This window comes from Xyrauchen texanus, chromosome 39 (genome assembly GCF_025860055.1).
Source record: "Xyrauchen texanus isolate HMW12.3.18 chromosome 39, RBS_HiC_50CHRs, whole genome shotgun sequence".
Classification (NCBI taxonomy): Eukaryota; Metazoa; Chordata; class Actinopteri; order Cypriniformes; family Catostomidae; genus Xyrauchen; species Xyrauchen texanus.
The window spans coordinates 4,994,112-5,010,549 of NC_068314.1; the positions used below are offsets into that span (position 1 = coordinate 4,994,112).

The 16,438-nt window shown below is 42.0% G+C and overlaps 1 protein-coding gene across 2 annotated transcripts in view; it reads right to left on the reverse strand.

The window, feature by feature from the left end:
- LOC127632380 (membrane metallo-endopeptidase-like 1) overlaps positions 1 to 7,437 on the reverse strand; it is a 40,276-nt gene extending 32,839 nt beyond the window's left edge. The window contains exons 1-6 of one of the 2 annotated variants that reach the window (XM_052110937.1): positions 7,289 to 7,437; positions 4,367 to 4,531; positions 3,603 to 3,632; positions 3,109 to 3,171; positions 2,594 to 2,755; positions 2,405 to 2,485 (exon numbers count right to left, since the gene is read on the reverse strand). In XM_052110937.1, coding sequence (XP_051966897.1) covers positions 2,405 to 2,485; positions 2,594 to 2,755; positions 3,109 to 3,171; positions 3,603 to 3,632; positions 4,367 to 4,523 — 493 coding nt within the window. In that variant the 5' untranslated portion in view covers positions 4,524 to 4,531; positions 7,289 to 7,437. The remainder of the gene's footprint in view (positions 1 to 2,404; positions 2,486 to 2,593; positions 2,756 to 3,108; positions 3,172 to 3,602; positions 3,633 to 4,366; positions 4,532 to 7,288) is intronic. The other variant, XM_052110938.1, reaches the window with a different exon arrangement.
- Positions 7,438 to 16,438: the final 9,001 nt, after the last annotated feature.

The following is a 16,438-nucleotide window of genomic DNA, read 5'->3' on the forward strand; positions in this document are numbered from 1 at the left end:
AGTCCTCAACAGTGTCGCCGAAGAGGCCGAACTGGGAGACAGGGGCATTGAGGAAGCGAGTCTTGTCAGCTTCACGCATCTCAACCAAGTCCAGCCATTGCTGACGTTCCTGGACCACCAGAGTGGCCATCGCCTGCCCGAGTGCCTGCGCTGTGACCTTTGTCACTCTCAGGGCGAGGTCGGTCGCTGAGCGCATTTCCTGCAGCGTGTCGGGATCAGGGCCACCCCCGTGCATGTTGCGAAGTGCCTTGGCTTGGTGGACCTGCAGGAGAGCCATGGCATGCAGGGCGGAAGCGGCGCGTCTGGTAGCGCTGTAGGCCTTCGCGGTGAGCGAGGATGTTGCTCTACAGGACCGGGAAGGGAGTACAGGGCAGCCCCGCCAGGTGGTAGTGCTTCCGGGACATAAGTGGAGCGCAACAGCTCTATCCACCTGGGGGATCTCCGTGTACCCGTGGCGCGCTCCACCGGCGAGGGTGGCGAGGGCGGATGAGCAGGTGGCGGTGCGACGAGTGGAGAGGGGTGCTCTCCACGAAGACGTCAGCTCATCATGCACCTCCGGGAAGAAAGGAACCGGAGGGGGGCGAGACTGTGAGCGCGCCAATGCCCAAGAACCAATCGTCCAGCCGTGATGGCTGTGGGGAGGATGGAGGGTTCCAATCCAGACCCACGCTGTTGGCTGCCCGGAAAGCATATCGGACATCTGTGCGTCGGCCTCCTCCTGGGCGTGCAAGCCCGAGGCGGCAGCCCAGAGGAGCCCTCAGCATCAGAGCCCACGCCCTCGATGTCGCGGCGAACTCATTTGCTTCCATCGCAAGAGGGTAGGCAGACTGGCTGTGAGGCGAGTCGCCGCCACCTCGAGCGGGACGGAGTCAACGAGCGTGCCGGGCGCAGGTGGTCCGAGGGGCGTACCGGCGGAGCTGCACCCGCTGCCATCCTCGGATCGCCTCCATCGCCAGCCGCATCGTCCTCAATCCCGTGGGAAGAAGGAGCGACGCGGGGCGGCTGGAGTGGCCTGCTTACGGTTGTAAGCAAGCCGCGACCGCTAACGTTGTCATGGTCATGTTCTCGCAATGAGAACATGAACCATCCACAAACGCAGCCTCAGTGTGATCGCTGCCCAGACACACGAGACAACGCCTGTGGCCGCCGGAAGCGGAGAGTACTCTACCGCGATCCAGGAACAACACAGGGGCGGAAAGTCATCTTTATAAAGACGCGTCCTTAAAAGGACGCTCAACGCCGCTGTGTTTTTGCTCTTTTAGAGGAAATTACTCTTTTAAATAAAATCACTCTTTTATGAATGAAAGAACTCGTGAGAGATCTTTCTTATCTGCAACTGTCGATGCGCTCAGGGGCAGGAAGTGCACAGCCGTGCAAACAGGAGAAAGCCGCTGTTGTGCGCCGTAGAATCCAACAGCATGCAGCAGAGGATAGCAGGAACTCGGTGTGTAAAATGCAGCAGTCTGCAAACACGACCATCGGCTCCGAAGAAATTTTCTTAATGAACTCCCTTATTTGCGCCGCTTAAATACCCCTATGTCCGGGGGCGGGACATGCAAATACTGGTTGCCAACTCTCATTGGCCTTTTTTCATAGTTCAGAGGTGAATAAGAGACCCCTAGTGTCGCTTCTCTGACACAACGTGGAGAGAGCGACAGAAGGGGAATTATAGTTTTGATGTCTTACTACATTTATATGTAGTTAATATAGTAACCATGTTTAATTTTGTGGTTATTTTGATTTTACTACATACTGTATATATCTTTTTTTTTACATTGTCCAAATAGTTCTGAAATAATTATATGTCTAATGGGATATACAAGGAAAAATGATCAGATTTGACCTTTTATATTTTTTATAATTATTTTAAGCCTTAATTCTTAAGGTATTGGCACATGTTTCAGTAATGATAAGTTACGGTAATGAGTAAGTTGCGGTAATGAGAATTATTAATTGTAACAATTTAAAAACCTACTCAAAAACAAAGATTATCTGCAAAGACAGGTGTATAAAAGAGTGTTAATGAGTAGAATACAACAAAAGAATGATGATAGGGATATCTTACTTTGGGCAGATGTGTGAATGGCTTTCGGCTGCTGATGGCACATGAGTTAAGCAGCAAATAAAACAAAAGAGTGAATGGGTACTTAAGAGTATTTGTGTAGATTTTATTTATTTTGTAGGTGGAGCTCCTGGTCACACCTACCGATGACGTGGACCAATGACAGTAAGGTATTTAGCAAACGGTACAATGTTTTCATGAAATTTCGCTCTGGCAAGCTGTTATGAACCACCGAAACAAACTCAAAAACACCTTTGTTTTGGTCAGATTTTGTTCTAAGTGATGTCACACCCGTTCGTTCTTCGATTACATAAGTAAACAAGTATGCATGTGTATACTCACTTTCTTTCATGCATGAACTGTAGAGTGTTTTGGCTTTCTTGAAGGCCTCTCTGTCACTCTTACTTTCCATCTCAAGAACTCCTGAGAGATAAGAAAAAAGATAAGATGTCAAACACATTTGAAAACAAATGTAAAAATATAAATGCTACTGTAAGTCTGTGAAGGTTGTTTGAAGCTGCCGTAACAGACCTTTCAGCACTATCTCCAGCTCATCTCTCAAGATATTGAATACGCTGTGGAGTGAGCTGGTCTCTGGAATGACATGACGCTCGATCCAGCCTCCACAGGCGTACTGATAGAAGTTCTGGCACGGCTTCACGCTGGGATCCATGTTCTGGAGTAATCTGGCTGCTGTATCACAAAATGAAACAGAGAATCCCTGCTGAAAAGACCAGCTTAGTTCAGCATTCATTTTCATGCTGGCCCAGGCTGAATAATGCTGGTTAGTGCAGGTTTTCTTATTGAAAAAACAGGTTGGCTGGTCTCCCAGCCTGGGCTACATTTCTCAAAAGTATCGCTAGCTTAAGTTGAATGTAGAGACCATTGGCTCCAAGCCCTGGTCTGTTAGCTGGTTTTAGAGGGGTTTGGGGCATTCAGCAGGGATGCGCAAAGAGATAATATCATCTTTTGAATAGGACAAACATTAAAGACTGCACAAAAAGGTTTTTGAAATTGTAAAATATAAAAGAACAAATTATTCTTACCAGCAGTCACACACTCTGGGGTTGTGCAGACATTGCTGTCAGCTTTTGATTGATATTTCAGCCCTGTGGAGTTGTGGTGAGATAAACGACATGAATATAAGATTTAAGTCTCGCTCAATGTGACGCCATGTAACATGTTCCACTCAAAACCGCTACACGTGCAGTTTGACATTTATAGCCAGGGCTTTCTGCTTTACTTCAACATTGCAAGGTTGCATTTAATTGTAACTAACAACACACTTTTGATAAAGATACGATTTTATTGATAGTTTTGAACAAGAATATATAACTATTTTTAAGATTTGAAACTTTAAGCTACACACATATTATATCACCCTATATATCGGACTATATAATTGTATAGTCCAGTCTTTGGAATGTTAAGAGCTTATACGGGGTTTACCACGACTTACAAACAACACATTAATATAAATCAGTCAAAACTATATAAACTGTAATATTCATGAACAACTTGAAAACAAATAGTACGTCACCTTTTGAAGAATCATTTCTGTTAAAATGCTCTGAAACAAAACAAAATAAAAAGTCAGATTTTAGTGTTAAGAATAAGTTTGAAAAGAGATCATTAGATGAATCAGAATATGCTTTTGGATAATGTTACATTTAAAATAACTTAAATATGCTTTCATGAGACATGATCAAATGATTACTTAACATTCTTAAGATTCATTATAATAATTAAATGTAATAATATTATATTAAATTGCATGAATTATATTACATGCAATATTTAATATCCAACATAAAATAATGAAGTAAATAATATTAAATACAGAGCTATTACGTGGATATTAATATTGTGTACACATATACAACAAATAAGATGATAACTATGAAATAACTCATTCTAAAAACTGGACAACGCAAGTACAACATGTTCTATGTATAAATGATCGGGATTTCCTCTGGTTTTGACATATAAACGTAAACACACAGTCACACTGCCAGAACGCAGTTAATGGGGATTATTGGAGAGTAAATAGCAAAAATTACGTTTGCTGATCAGTATTTGCATAAACAGTTTAATAAGACATTTCCCTGATAAAAGAAAACCGTTTAAAGCATTTTGCATGATGTAACACATTGTCAGATTATAGTTAAGCATAATAGGTTTAAGATGTTGAATATTTATTTGAATATTTAAGATCTTGAACATGCTTGAATCTTCTATGAGGTTTTCTTTAATGCCATTCTAAATCATCCTAAATTTGCAGTGGAACCCAGATGCGTTTTCCACCTTTCACAGCTGAAGTGTAGAGCACGATGAGTCCAGCCAGAGCACAGCTCATGAGAAGCACAATAATAGACAATCCGATCTCAATGACGGTCCAGTGATGCTTTCTTTGTTTAGTGGTTTTCTCCATGATATCCATTTGGCTCTCTGATTTTCCCATTCTCAGAGCTGTGGAATAAATTGGGTTACATTGAGTACTTTGTGGTAAATGTTGTTATTCTGAGTGGTGTGTTTCGATATTCTTTTATACTAATTGATGTGTTTTGAGTATTTGAGAAAATAATTTGCCATCTAATCACCTTCTCAATAAAAAAAGATTTACGTCTAAAGAAATGAATTGCAATTTTGAAACATAAATATAAAATTATGGCCATTCACATGAGATGAAATCTCATGTGAATGGCCATAATCAGTAAATACAGTCATATCAGTAACCTTATGAAAGTTGTTTTATTCAACATGGAGAGGGTCTCCTCATGGGGCCAACCATGTTAGAATCACATGACCAGCCAAATACTACTCGCTTAATAGCAGTAACCGCCTTGTTAATGGACACTTTCACTCATGGATTGAATTAATCTTATACCATGGTGTGTTCAAATACTTCATTCTGATTGGATGGAATGCGTGCATTAAAACCGTTTAATGCACAGGTAGTTTTATTCAATTTTAATGAACGTTTTATATTAAGTTGACATTCAGTTGTGTTGTACGGAGGGGGAGAGAAGGTAACTGAGATGCATCAAATGCTTCTTTCAGTGTCCGACGAGATGAGGCAAGACGATTTAAATTGTAATATGATAAACATCATCTAAAATTGCTGCACTGCTCAACATGTTTGTCTATAACCACTAGAGGGCAACCCGCGATCTCACATCACTGACTTAAGCTGTGAATGAATGGAGACTGTTTCATAACACTAAGCCTTTTGCAGTTTGGTAACCCAGTTTGCAAGGCCATATGGCGATTTTATTCTTAATTCAATCATTCATGCAGCAATAATGGAAACCTTATGGATGTCTCAGAGATCAAAGTCTGCAGCATTAGGTTTTGGATGATTTTCTCCTCATTGAAAAAATTGAAATATTACTCTGAACTGAGTAATCGAAAACATGTTCATCATTGAAGATGTGTATTTAAGTAATTATTTTGTGCGAAGTGTATTTTTTATGTAATATTTAATGTGTTTTTGAATAACTTTATAGATCTGGACAAAAAAAAGAGAAAGTGTGCCACGTATTGTCCCAAAAAACACGGTTACGGTATGGTCACTTGGCCACATGGCCAGTCCATAAATTTTATAAATCAAATAGTATGAAAAGTAAGGCCCCCCAAATAAATTTTATATGAATGATGTTCTACACCATCATATCATTCATTCCAGAAATGGTGTTATGAAAGTTGTCTCGTCAGCATCAGCACTCTTTCTGTCTCGCAAGCTGGAAACCGCTGATACATTTCCTGTAAAAATGTAAATTTCCTCATTCAATTGATGTCTGAAGCCAAAGCAATACTCTTGGAAAACAGGCTCATCAAGAAATTATTTTCTTTTCTTTTTTGTAATAGTAGTTTTAGGGTTGTCAGCTAATATGCAGCAGGGACTAAATGATCTCAGTACAGTGTGTCCCATCGGTTTCTTAGCCATATTTATAAATATACATTGGCACATGTCTGCTGTCTGTTAGATCAATATGTGTGTGTCTGCATTACTATATGCTTACAAACTTTAGTTTAGAAATTTAGAGACATCTAAATGCATCTAAACTTCAAAGTAAATATAATATATAATGAGAAAAGTTTGAATGTTTTTCTGTTTTTCATTATACTAAACGTTTCTAATGGACTTTTATTATGTACAATATCCAAATACAATTCAGATTCTCAGGATTGTAAATACAATTGTCACTCTTTTTCTTTTATTTTTGGATGATTTGAAAACCAAGCATAATTGTTTCCAACTGACATTATTTAGTGTACAATAAATATTTTGTGTCCCATATAGTACCTATCTGCCAGTTGCTCACAACATAAAAATATGCTGATTAGTTAATGAGGCACACATTTTAGGAAAGAGCTTCCAAACAAACCATCCATGAAGTAGTTAGACAAAGTTATATGTAAAATTTAATTGGATGCATGTAATTAGCAATAAATAAATAAATAATGGTGCCATTTTACATTGCAACCACTTTCCTGTGCTAGATTCCTTGGAAGTAGTATAGTGACCCATGCCTCCCTAAACTGTAAAAACTGAAAATGCACAAAAGAGCTATTTCTACATGATCTGATGATTAAAATGTCATTTATTTTTATTACCTAATGTAGTCAGATTGATTCAGTCATATTAACAAATGTTTTTTTATTTTATATGATTAAAACCAGTTATTTAAAAGAAATGTTAAAGTGCACTAAAGAAAGTGCATCATATGATTTTATTTAAATCAAAAATATCCTTTAAAATCATAAAATCAGCCTGAATATATTAGGTTATGCAGACAATGCAAATTCTATGGGTTAGATCATTTAGAAATAGCTCCTTAGGGTAACAATTGCAGGTTACCACATTTACGGTCTGCACATAAGTGACAGAGTTAAATATACAGTTCATTTGCATCAATACTTGAGGCAAATAAGCAATTTCTCAGAGGGAATTACAGGTTTTAAATGGCAATCTGTATGCAGCAATGTCTCTGATTAAAGTATTGTCCAAAAAACCCCAAAGCAACACAGAAAAGAAGTTGCCTTACTCAAAACAATGACTGAAACAATTACATCAAGAGTAGTAGAAAACTCCTTTAACTGAACCTTTACAATTAGCTTGTGTCCATTTCTAAACAAGAAACTCAACCTGTAAACTACAGATAAACTATTCCATTGAATTTCAACAAGAAACCTCTTTATACTCTAGAATGTAAGCTTTCATACCTCACTTTTGATGATGGAATCCTTGTTGGCCCTTTTAGGACGCCTTTCAATTTCTCCAACACCCCTTCTGAGTTTGCACCCAGAGCTGGTATGTGGTGAAATGAATCAGCGGCCAGACAGCTGGATATCGGAGGGACTGTCTGTTCTGATATACCTCTGACTGAGTGAGCCAGATGCAGAAAAGAGAGAGAGAGAGAGAAAGAGAGAGAGAGAGGGTGGGAAGAGAAGGAGGAGTGACGATCGAGAGACGCTATCTGTGTCTGATGATGATTATTATTTGGAGAAAATTAAGAGGGGAGTTTAGACAGGGGTCAAGTAGAAGATATCAGAGAGATCAAATGTAAATATATTTAGGTTTTTTTTTTCATTTTTTTCTTGGTCCTGTGGTTTTAATTACTACATTTCTGAAACAAAACCAAATGGGTTGAAAAAAGAGAGAGAGATGCACATGGCCACGCTGTGTTTGTGTGTTCGTCTTATGTTTTATGTTGTTTTAAGTTTATTTATGACATTAAAAGTTCCATTGACTTTTCTGCAGGTTCCCGCCACCTCCTTGCCCGTCCTTTAACGGTTACAGTGGTGCCGAAATCCCAGGAAGGAGGAGGGATGCACTGTCATGGAGTCCAAGAAGGGGAGGAGCAGTTCCATCCGCCAGGGGTAAGAGGGCTCGCTGTAGTCTGCGGGGGAGGAGTGAGCTATCGTCCACCAGAGGGCGGAGGAGCAGTTGAAGACCGGGAGACGGCATGTCTGGAGACCGGCAAGCAAGTTTCTCTCTCTCGCTCTCTCTCTCTCTCGCACTCTCTCTCGCACTCTCTCTCGCACTCTCTCTCTATTTCTTGCACTGTCCCTCTCCCCACGCTTCTCTCGTCTCTCCCCCTGGTTCCCAGGAGTCGGGGTGGACCACCGGCTCCGGTGGCACCCCGGCCTGAATCGGGCAGGGGAGGAGTGTGACAAGGAGGAGGGTGTGGCCGGAATCAGATGATCAGTAGGAGAGCGAGATAAGGGGGGCTGGAGACGCAAGTTCGAGGGAGAGAGATATGCATTTTATGTTTAAGTTGACTGTTCTGTCGGTTCCCGCCTCCTCCTTGCCGTCCTTTAACTGTTACAGTTTCAGATGCAGTTTAAATGACTAAATTACAGAAACAAAATGGGTATTTATTGTAAAACTAAATAACAGCAAAGCCCCACCCATCCCAGCCATGGAAAGAAACCTGCTCAAACTAAATTAGAATTTATCATTTCTATAATAAATCGTGAGTGGTGCTTGAGTTCTGCAACATTAGGTCAAAAGTTTTGCTGCTGAAATAGGTCTACGCTTAAGGAAATTCTAAATACTGCACCCAGTGGCTAAAGCTGGAAGGGTTGTTGAATGTATGGGCAGGTGTGAGCTCCATTTTCTAGGTTAAATATCCACAGGGACCCAAAAAAAAAAGTTGTATTTATAGTTGTAAATTGTGTAATACTGTTTACAGGAATGCATATTTGCTTTAACTCTATCCCTAACCCAAATTCTAACCCTAAACTTAAACATCAGTCAAATAAAAATTAAATTCTATAGCGAAAATGCAATATCCAAATTTCGCAGACCATTGTTTTTGTGAATGTGATTACCAGTTTTGGGTAAGTTACTCTAAAAAGTACTACTACTAATCACATCTTCTACAGTGTAATTAGATTACTGTACTAATTACTCTGTCTGAAAATTCATTGCATTACTTATTACTAATTACTTTCTTAAACCCTTATCAATCTCGACCAGAAGAAAAATTCTGTACTGAGAATAAACTGTTTAGTTTGTTTAATTTTTTTAAAATAAATCATATAAAATCAAATAAATTATTAATGAACTGGCCAAAGAATTTAAGGGGGCAGCGATAAATTAGAAAACATATCATTTAACATTAGACGTTACATTTCGATTTTAAATTCACTATTGTTTTATACAGAATTGTTCTAGAGTCTATGCAGTATTTAATTCAGAAGTAACTAATTAAATTGCAGAAAAATTACAAGAAATCCCTTTCTTTTTTTTTTCCAATGAAAAAGTAATTTAATTACCATAATTTTAATTACTTAGTAATGCATTACACCCAACATTGGTGATTACTCCCAGGTTTACATGGGGCCAGAACCTGTAACTTGGAGGTTTCAATTTATGTGAGATGGCACTTCAAGTTTCTGGTCAGTAATTCTGCAAAATGGGGTTGATTTCAGGGTACAGAAACCTTCTGAAGCAACAATTTCCTGTATGACCATGTTGGCACTTGTTATTGTGTTCTGTAAACCTAAAATGATGCCTAGAATTTAAAAATAATTATTTTCTAATCTTTTTTGCATAACAGAGCTCAGTGAACTCTCAACTTGTTTCTAAAAATGTCTAAAGCCGAATAGAGATCAGCCTGCAGAATTGCAACTTTAATAGACACCCGTAATTAGCAGTCATTCACCTGTGATCCCTATTGTGAGCTAAAGGTTGTTCTCAATCTATTCTGGTCTTTAGCATTTATTCCTTGACTTGTATTATGATGGGCTAACTGATATGGACAGCTGGGCAGTTCTGCACCAGTGCTGATCGCCGGCACTGGTGGCTAATATCTGTTAATTACAGTGGTTAATCAGGCTGGTAATGAGTATGGGCACCATGCCATTTCAATCTGACACCAGTGGGAGTGAGGCTCACTTCCTCACTAAGCTGATGCCAGTTCCTGCTAGCTCGTTGACTGCAGCGTGATCTTCAGTCCACCTGGCCCGTGAATAATGAGAGGCCAACGAACATTAACCTGTGTCCTCTGCCTGGTTTGGATTGCCTCCGCAACATTTGCTGTGAGGTGAAAAAAAGTCATCTAATAAATAAGAGCTTTGGGGGATTGTTTTTCTTGCATTTGCTGTAATTGTATTGTTCATACATGGGTTTAGGGATCATGACTCAAAACATGTGGCTTGTTGAGAGGTATATTATTACTTTTTAAAGCTAAAGTGTGTTCATTTCTGTGACACTATGTCATCAAACAGAATTGCAAAATAAATCTCTGTTTCTGAAACTGTTTAAAAAATCCCTCTCATGCGCTAGTAAAAGTGTTTAGATATAATAAGAAAGCATTATGTGAGGAACAGGGCGGAAAGTAAGTATTTATGAATTGATAATCTGCCATTTTACTCATGATTTGAGTGAAAGGAATAAAAGTTCTATCAGGAGGACTCACAGACTTGAGTGAATATAAAACAGAAAAGTAATGTTTCTCTTTGGCGTAGGCCCCTTCTGGCGGTCCAAATAAGTTGTACTCGGAACCGTCATATCCTCCCAGAGATAGGAGGCACGGGCGAGGAGCCAACCCCCGTGCAAGACGGGACTCAACCTGTGGTGGTGGGGTGGTGGAGGTTGCCGTGTTAGCACACTGAAACAGCAACGTTATAGATTGTAAGCAGACTTCTAAAGCAGCGGCTTACATGTGATTGGCTGGGAATTACCCAGCTAATGGTGCGATGATGTACAGCTGCTTGTCTTCCCGCTAGAACTACGCTGCGTTTACAGTCATTGTTGTAGCACCTCTATTGTATATTTCACCAGAAAACAGCCGCGATATGTACAATGAGCTGTGTAAAAATCATTTAGCAAAAATATAGGTTTAGTAAAGTGATTCTACCTGGTCAGATAGAATATAATATTACTATGCTGCCATAGCCTACACATTTCCTTGAACCAAGATACATTAAAACTCAAATCAGCAGAATCCCTAAACTGCTTTGTTCAATTTTACACTTTAATTTCATTTAGATCACTTGTGCATATATAGGCTTTAATAGTCGCCTGGTCATGTTCTAGTTGACACATGAACTATTGTCTTCTAATGTGATGTGAAAAGATGAATGCTCTCTGTCTGTCTCAGATGTCTGCTTGTGCTTATAACTGTCTTCAAGGCTCAGCATTTGAATTCTAGGGCATCTGGGAACAGGATAAGGGTCTTCTTGGCAAAACGTGTCTAATTGTGTACCAGTGCATAGAGAACAAATTCAGTGTTTAGAGAATTATTTGCAATGCCATTGGGTGCACTCACTTGGGCCGCGGGTAAATACTTCACTGTCTCAGTGATTAGGAACATAGAAAAACAAGCTTTAAAAGCTTTTTAATTAAGCTGTTAAGGTAGAACTCAAATCTTAAAATAGCATCTTAGCTGATATGTGCTAAAAGGCTGTTCTGTTCTAATATACATTTAAATTAGGTTTTTGATTCACTAATATTTACTCCAATATTATTTTGTTCCATTTGTAGCCTACTTGTTCTGTAATGAGGCCTGTTGTTTTAAAGTAAATATCAACAAAGATCTTGTTTGCTGACTCATTTTTACTGTGACATTTGTTTAGGTTATGTACCACATGCTTTAAATTAATATTTCACTTTTGTGAATAACCTTTATTGCAAATAACTCACTGTTATCAAGTTTTGTTCATTGTTCAGTAGCTGATGTTCAGAAATCGAACAAAATGTCAATATAACTTTGTAAATACAACATTTAATTACTTTTAAATCATATGTTACACTTAATGTACTGTACAATGTATAACTGAAGCTACAGAGTGTTTTTTGTTCTTTATTTTTTTCAGTTAGCTTACAGTTTGCAAGCTAACCATTAACCGATTAGCCTGCCAGTTTATCACATACCGTAGCAAGTAATTTACCTTCACGTAATTACAGCAATCCTTAGTAAAATTACATCAGTGTTAGATTTGGAAATAACTGTTTTCTTTTCATATATACACACACATATATATATAGATAGATAGATAGATAGATAGATAGATAGATAGATAGATAGATAGATAGATAGATAGATGGGTTTGGAAAGGTTACTTTTAAAATGTATTCCACTGCAGATTACAGAATACTGCTAATGTAATTTGTAACATATTACGTTAGATTACTCAAATTCAGTAACGTATTATAAATACTTTGGATTACTTCTTCAGCACTGGTAGATTTTTTCACTTGTTTTGACTATAAAAAATCTGCCAGTACAGTAAGACAAAATACACATGTTAAAAATACATTCTCTGAAAAACCCAAATATCTTATGCAGTGTTGTTTCTAAGACAAGATAAATCAAATCAATTTTGTTTTAAGGATTTTTAGATATTTTTACAGGAAAACAATATAAAATGTATTATCAAGAATATGATTTTTGTCCTAATATCAAAGATCTTACTAGAAAAAAGAAATTATGATCCAATGTGAATTTTCTTGATAAAAAACGTCTCGGGTTATGACTATAACCCTTGTTCCCTGAGAAGGGAACGAGACACTGCGTCGTTGAAAACGACTCTTTGGGGAACGCTCCTTAGCGTGCGCCTCTGAATTATGAATGAAACTATTCCAATCTTGATTGGTGTTGCGTCATGACGTAACATGTGACGGCATAACCGGATGACGCCGGTACACACACACATTAGCCTAGCGATGAAGCAAGCCGCTCTCAGGCATTGAGGGGCGTGGCAGGACGACGCAGTGTCTCGTTCCCTTCTCAGGGAACAAGGGTTATAGTCATAACCCGAGACGTTCCCTTCCGAGGGAACTCGCACTGCGTCGTTGAAAACGACTCTTTGGGGAACGAATGCCCACTAGGCCACGCACCGAAAAAAGGCCTGCCCTAGAGTGAAACTGAACTCAGGCACTCAACTAGGACGAGAGCACACGTGCGCCAGGCGTACTAGGGAGGTGCAGACTATAAAACCTGATGAAAGTGTGCGGGTAGCCCAACTGGTTGCCTCACAGATCTCCTGGAGGGGCACTCCCGATAAGAGAGCCCTAGAGGACGCCATGCCTCTAGTTGAATGAGCCCTTATGGCCAAAGGTGAAGGCAAATTGCGCACCTGTAGGCCGAGATAATAGCCTGAACAATCCAATTACTAATGGTTTGTTTCAAGGCAGGGAGCCCCTTCTTAGGTGACCCAAAACACACTAACAGTTGGTCCGACCTCCTCCAAGAAGAGGACCTCTCGAGGTAAATGCCCAAAGCTCTGACAGGGCAGAGCAAATGGAGCCTCTCTTCTTCTGCCGACACATGAGGTGGAGGATGAAAAGCCTGCAGGACCGTGAGACCATGCCGCGTTAGAAGGCACCTTAGGCACATAGCCAGGTCTCGGGTGCAGAATGGCTTTAACTCCGCCAGGGGCAAACTCCAAGCAAGCTGGTGTTACTGCCAGGGCTTGAAGATCTCCCACCCTCTTTAGAGAGGTAATAGCTAAGAGAAAAGCCATCTTGAACGCCAGGTCCTTGGGCTAAGCCGACTGAAGGGGTACGAAGGGGGCCAGGGATAACCCTTCGAGAACCACCGCCAGGTCCCAGGCAGGAACCCTGGACCTGGTTGTCGGTCTCATCCTCCGTGTACCACGGAGAAAACGAATGACCAGCTGGTGCCTCCCCAGAGGCCCATCACTCAGTGGTGCATGGAAAGCCGAAATGGCAGCCACGCACACCTTAAGTGTGGAAGGGAGAGACCAGCAGAGAAACGATTTTGAAGAAACTCCAGAACTGAAGCCACCGGGCAGTTAACTGGATCTAATTCATGTTCTCTACACCAAGTGGAGAACACATTCCACTTGAGGCCATATAATCTCCTAGTAGACGGAGCCCTAGAGCCAAGTATGGTTTCAACCACCCCCGCTGATAGACCAGCATTTAGGTACTGAACCCCCTCAGGGGCCAGACCCACAGTTTCCACAGCTCTGGACGAGGGTGGAAAACTGTGCCCCCTGCCTGAGACAACAGATCCCTCCTCAGAGGAATCTGCCGTGGTGAGCTATCAGGAGTGAAATTATGTCTGAGAACCATACTCGGCCGGCCACATCGGGCAACCAGAAGTAGACTGATGCCCTCTTGGCGGACCCTTTCCAGGACTCCCGGGAGCAGAGCGATCGGGGGAAGTGCGTACAGGCGAGGCCTCGGCCAGGCCTGTACCATGGCATCCAACCCCAGTTGGGCTGGATGTGAGAGGGAGAACCAAAGTGGACAGTGGGACGTCCCTCGAGACGCGGATAGATCCACTTCCGATGGTCCAAATTTGTCCCCTATCGACTTCACCACCTCTGGATGAAGTCTCCATTCCCCGGGCCTCAGCCCCTGCCTCGAGGCTGGTCTCGGGTGTTTTTCGAGCACTGTTCTCGACTTCCTGAAGCGAGATACCGGCAGGATTTAGTCGATACAGTCCTTGTGACCACAATTGATGTGTGTTTTTTATTTTTTGACGCAAACGGCACGGTGTGCGTTCGCTGGAAATTGATGTGGCCTGAAGCGCCAGAGACGGCGGAACCGACACCGATTTCCTGAGGACTCCATGCAGAGCAACCTCGGTTGCTCGCAGCGGGGCAGCCCTCCGAGGTTCTACCACCTCGGTAGGACCTCTTCCCGAGCTTCTACTAAGGGAACCAGCCTCTCGAGGCTGGCCTCGGTGTTTTTCAAGCACTGTTCTCGACTTCCTGAAGCGAAAGACCGGCAGGATTTAGTCGATACGGTTTCTGTGACCACCATTGATGCTTGTTTTTATTTTTTGACACCGAACGGCACGGTGTGCGTTCGCTGGAAATTGATGTGGCCCAAAGCATCAGAGACGGCGGGAACCGACATCGATTTCCTGAGGACTCCGCTGCGAGAGCAACCTCGGTTGCTCTGCAGCGGGGGGACAGCCCTCCGAGGTTCTACCACCTCGGTAGGACCTCTTTCCCGAAGCTTCAACTAAGGGAACCAGCCTCTCGAGGCTGGTCTCGGGTGTTTTTCGAGCACTGTTCCCGACTTCCTGAAGCGGGAAACCGGCAGGATTTAGTCGATATGGTTCTTGTGACCACAATTGATGCTTGTTGTTTTTTTGTTTTTTTGTTTTTATCATTTTAATTTTAATTTTTTTTTTTTTGACACGAACGGCACGGTGTGCGTTCGCTGGAAATTGATGTGGCCCGAAGCGTCAGAGACGGCGGGAAACCAACACCAATTGTGTGCGGCCATGTAAGCCCTACTTATTAAAGCAGATGTATCTCTGCAGGGCTTACTAGGCAGCGCGGGTTTTAGCCCATATCCCGTGCCCCCAAAACATCGCCTGTAATCAAACACTGGGGCTGGAGATACGGGACGAATGCGGTTTACCCCACGATCTCGCTTTTAGATATCTTTGTGGAGATCGGGAAAAACGGCAAACCCTGGCGCTGAGGTTGTGATCTGTGCCGCAGGAAACGCACGCCTAATTTGCTTTCAACTTGCGCTCCCTGCTCATTTTGTGGCCAGCTGATATTCAGTCTGGCCACAGCACGCCACAACCTCAATCAGCTCCTCATAAGCTTGGCCAAAAACTGGCGTGCTTGGCTCACGGTCGTCCACATCGATGCTGAGCATATCCACTTCCTCGGAAGCAGTGAGCTCAAGCAACGGGACCTGATCATGGGCAGAAGAAGCCGCGACGCGGGCTTCTGCACCACTCACAGTAGGCTCGGGATCCTCAAACGAAGAATGAGAACGTGCGCAGCAGTCTCATTCTCATCTGCAAAATCCGCTGCGTAACCCCGCGATTTCAATCGCCAGCTGCCTCAACAGACGCTGGACCAAAACCGTGGGGAACGCGAGCCTGACCGTGCTCATCAAAGCACGCCAACCGGAGCGCAGCACTCTCATGGGTAGTGCTTCACAACTTTCACAGGCAGATCCCTCGAGAGCTGCTCAGTGCGTGCTAGCGCTCCCAAACAGTTCACACATAAAGCGTGCATGTCCCTACCCGTAATGAAACGAGGGCAGGGGTGCACGCACTTCTTGAACTGTTCGGTGGCCATAATATTTTTAAATCAGACAAACAACACCAAATAAGACAAACAATTTCAACACAGAGCGCTTGCTGAAGAGCGAAAGCTAATGTGTGTGTGTGTACCGGCATCACTTTGCCGTCACATGTTACGTCATGACGCAACACCAATCAAGATTGGAATAGTTTCATTCATAATTCAGAGACGCACGCTAAGGAGCGTTCCCCAAAGAGTCGTTTTCAACGACGCAGTGCGAGTTCCCTCGGAAGGGAACTATGATCATGTCTGGTAACATGTGCACGTAAAATGGCTAGAAATAGCATTTTAGCTTAGCATAAAGCTGACAGTTTACACAAGGTTTATTTCTATTTC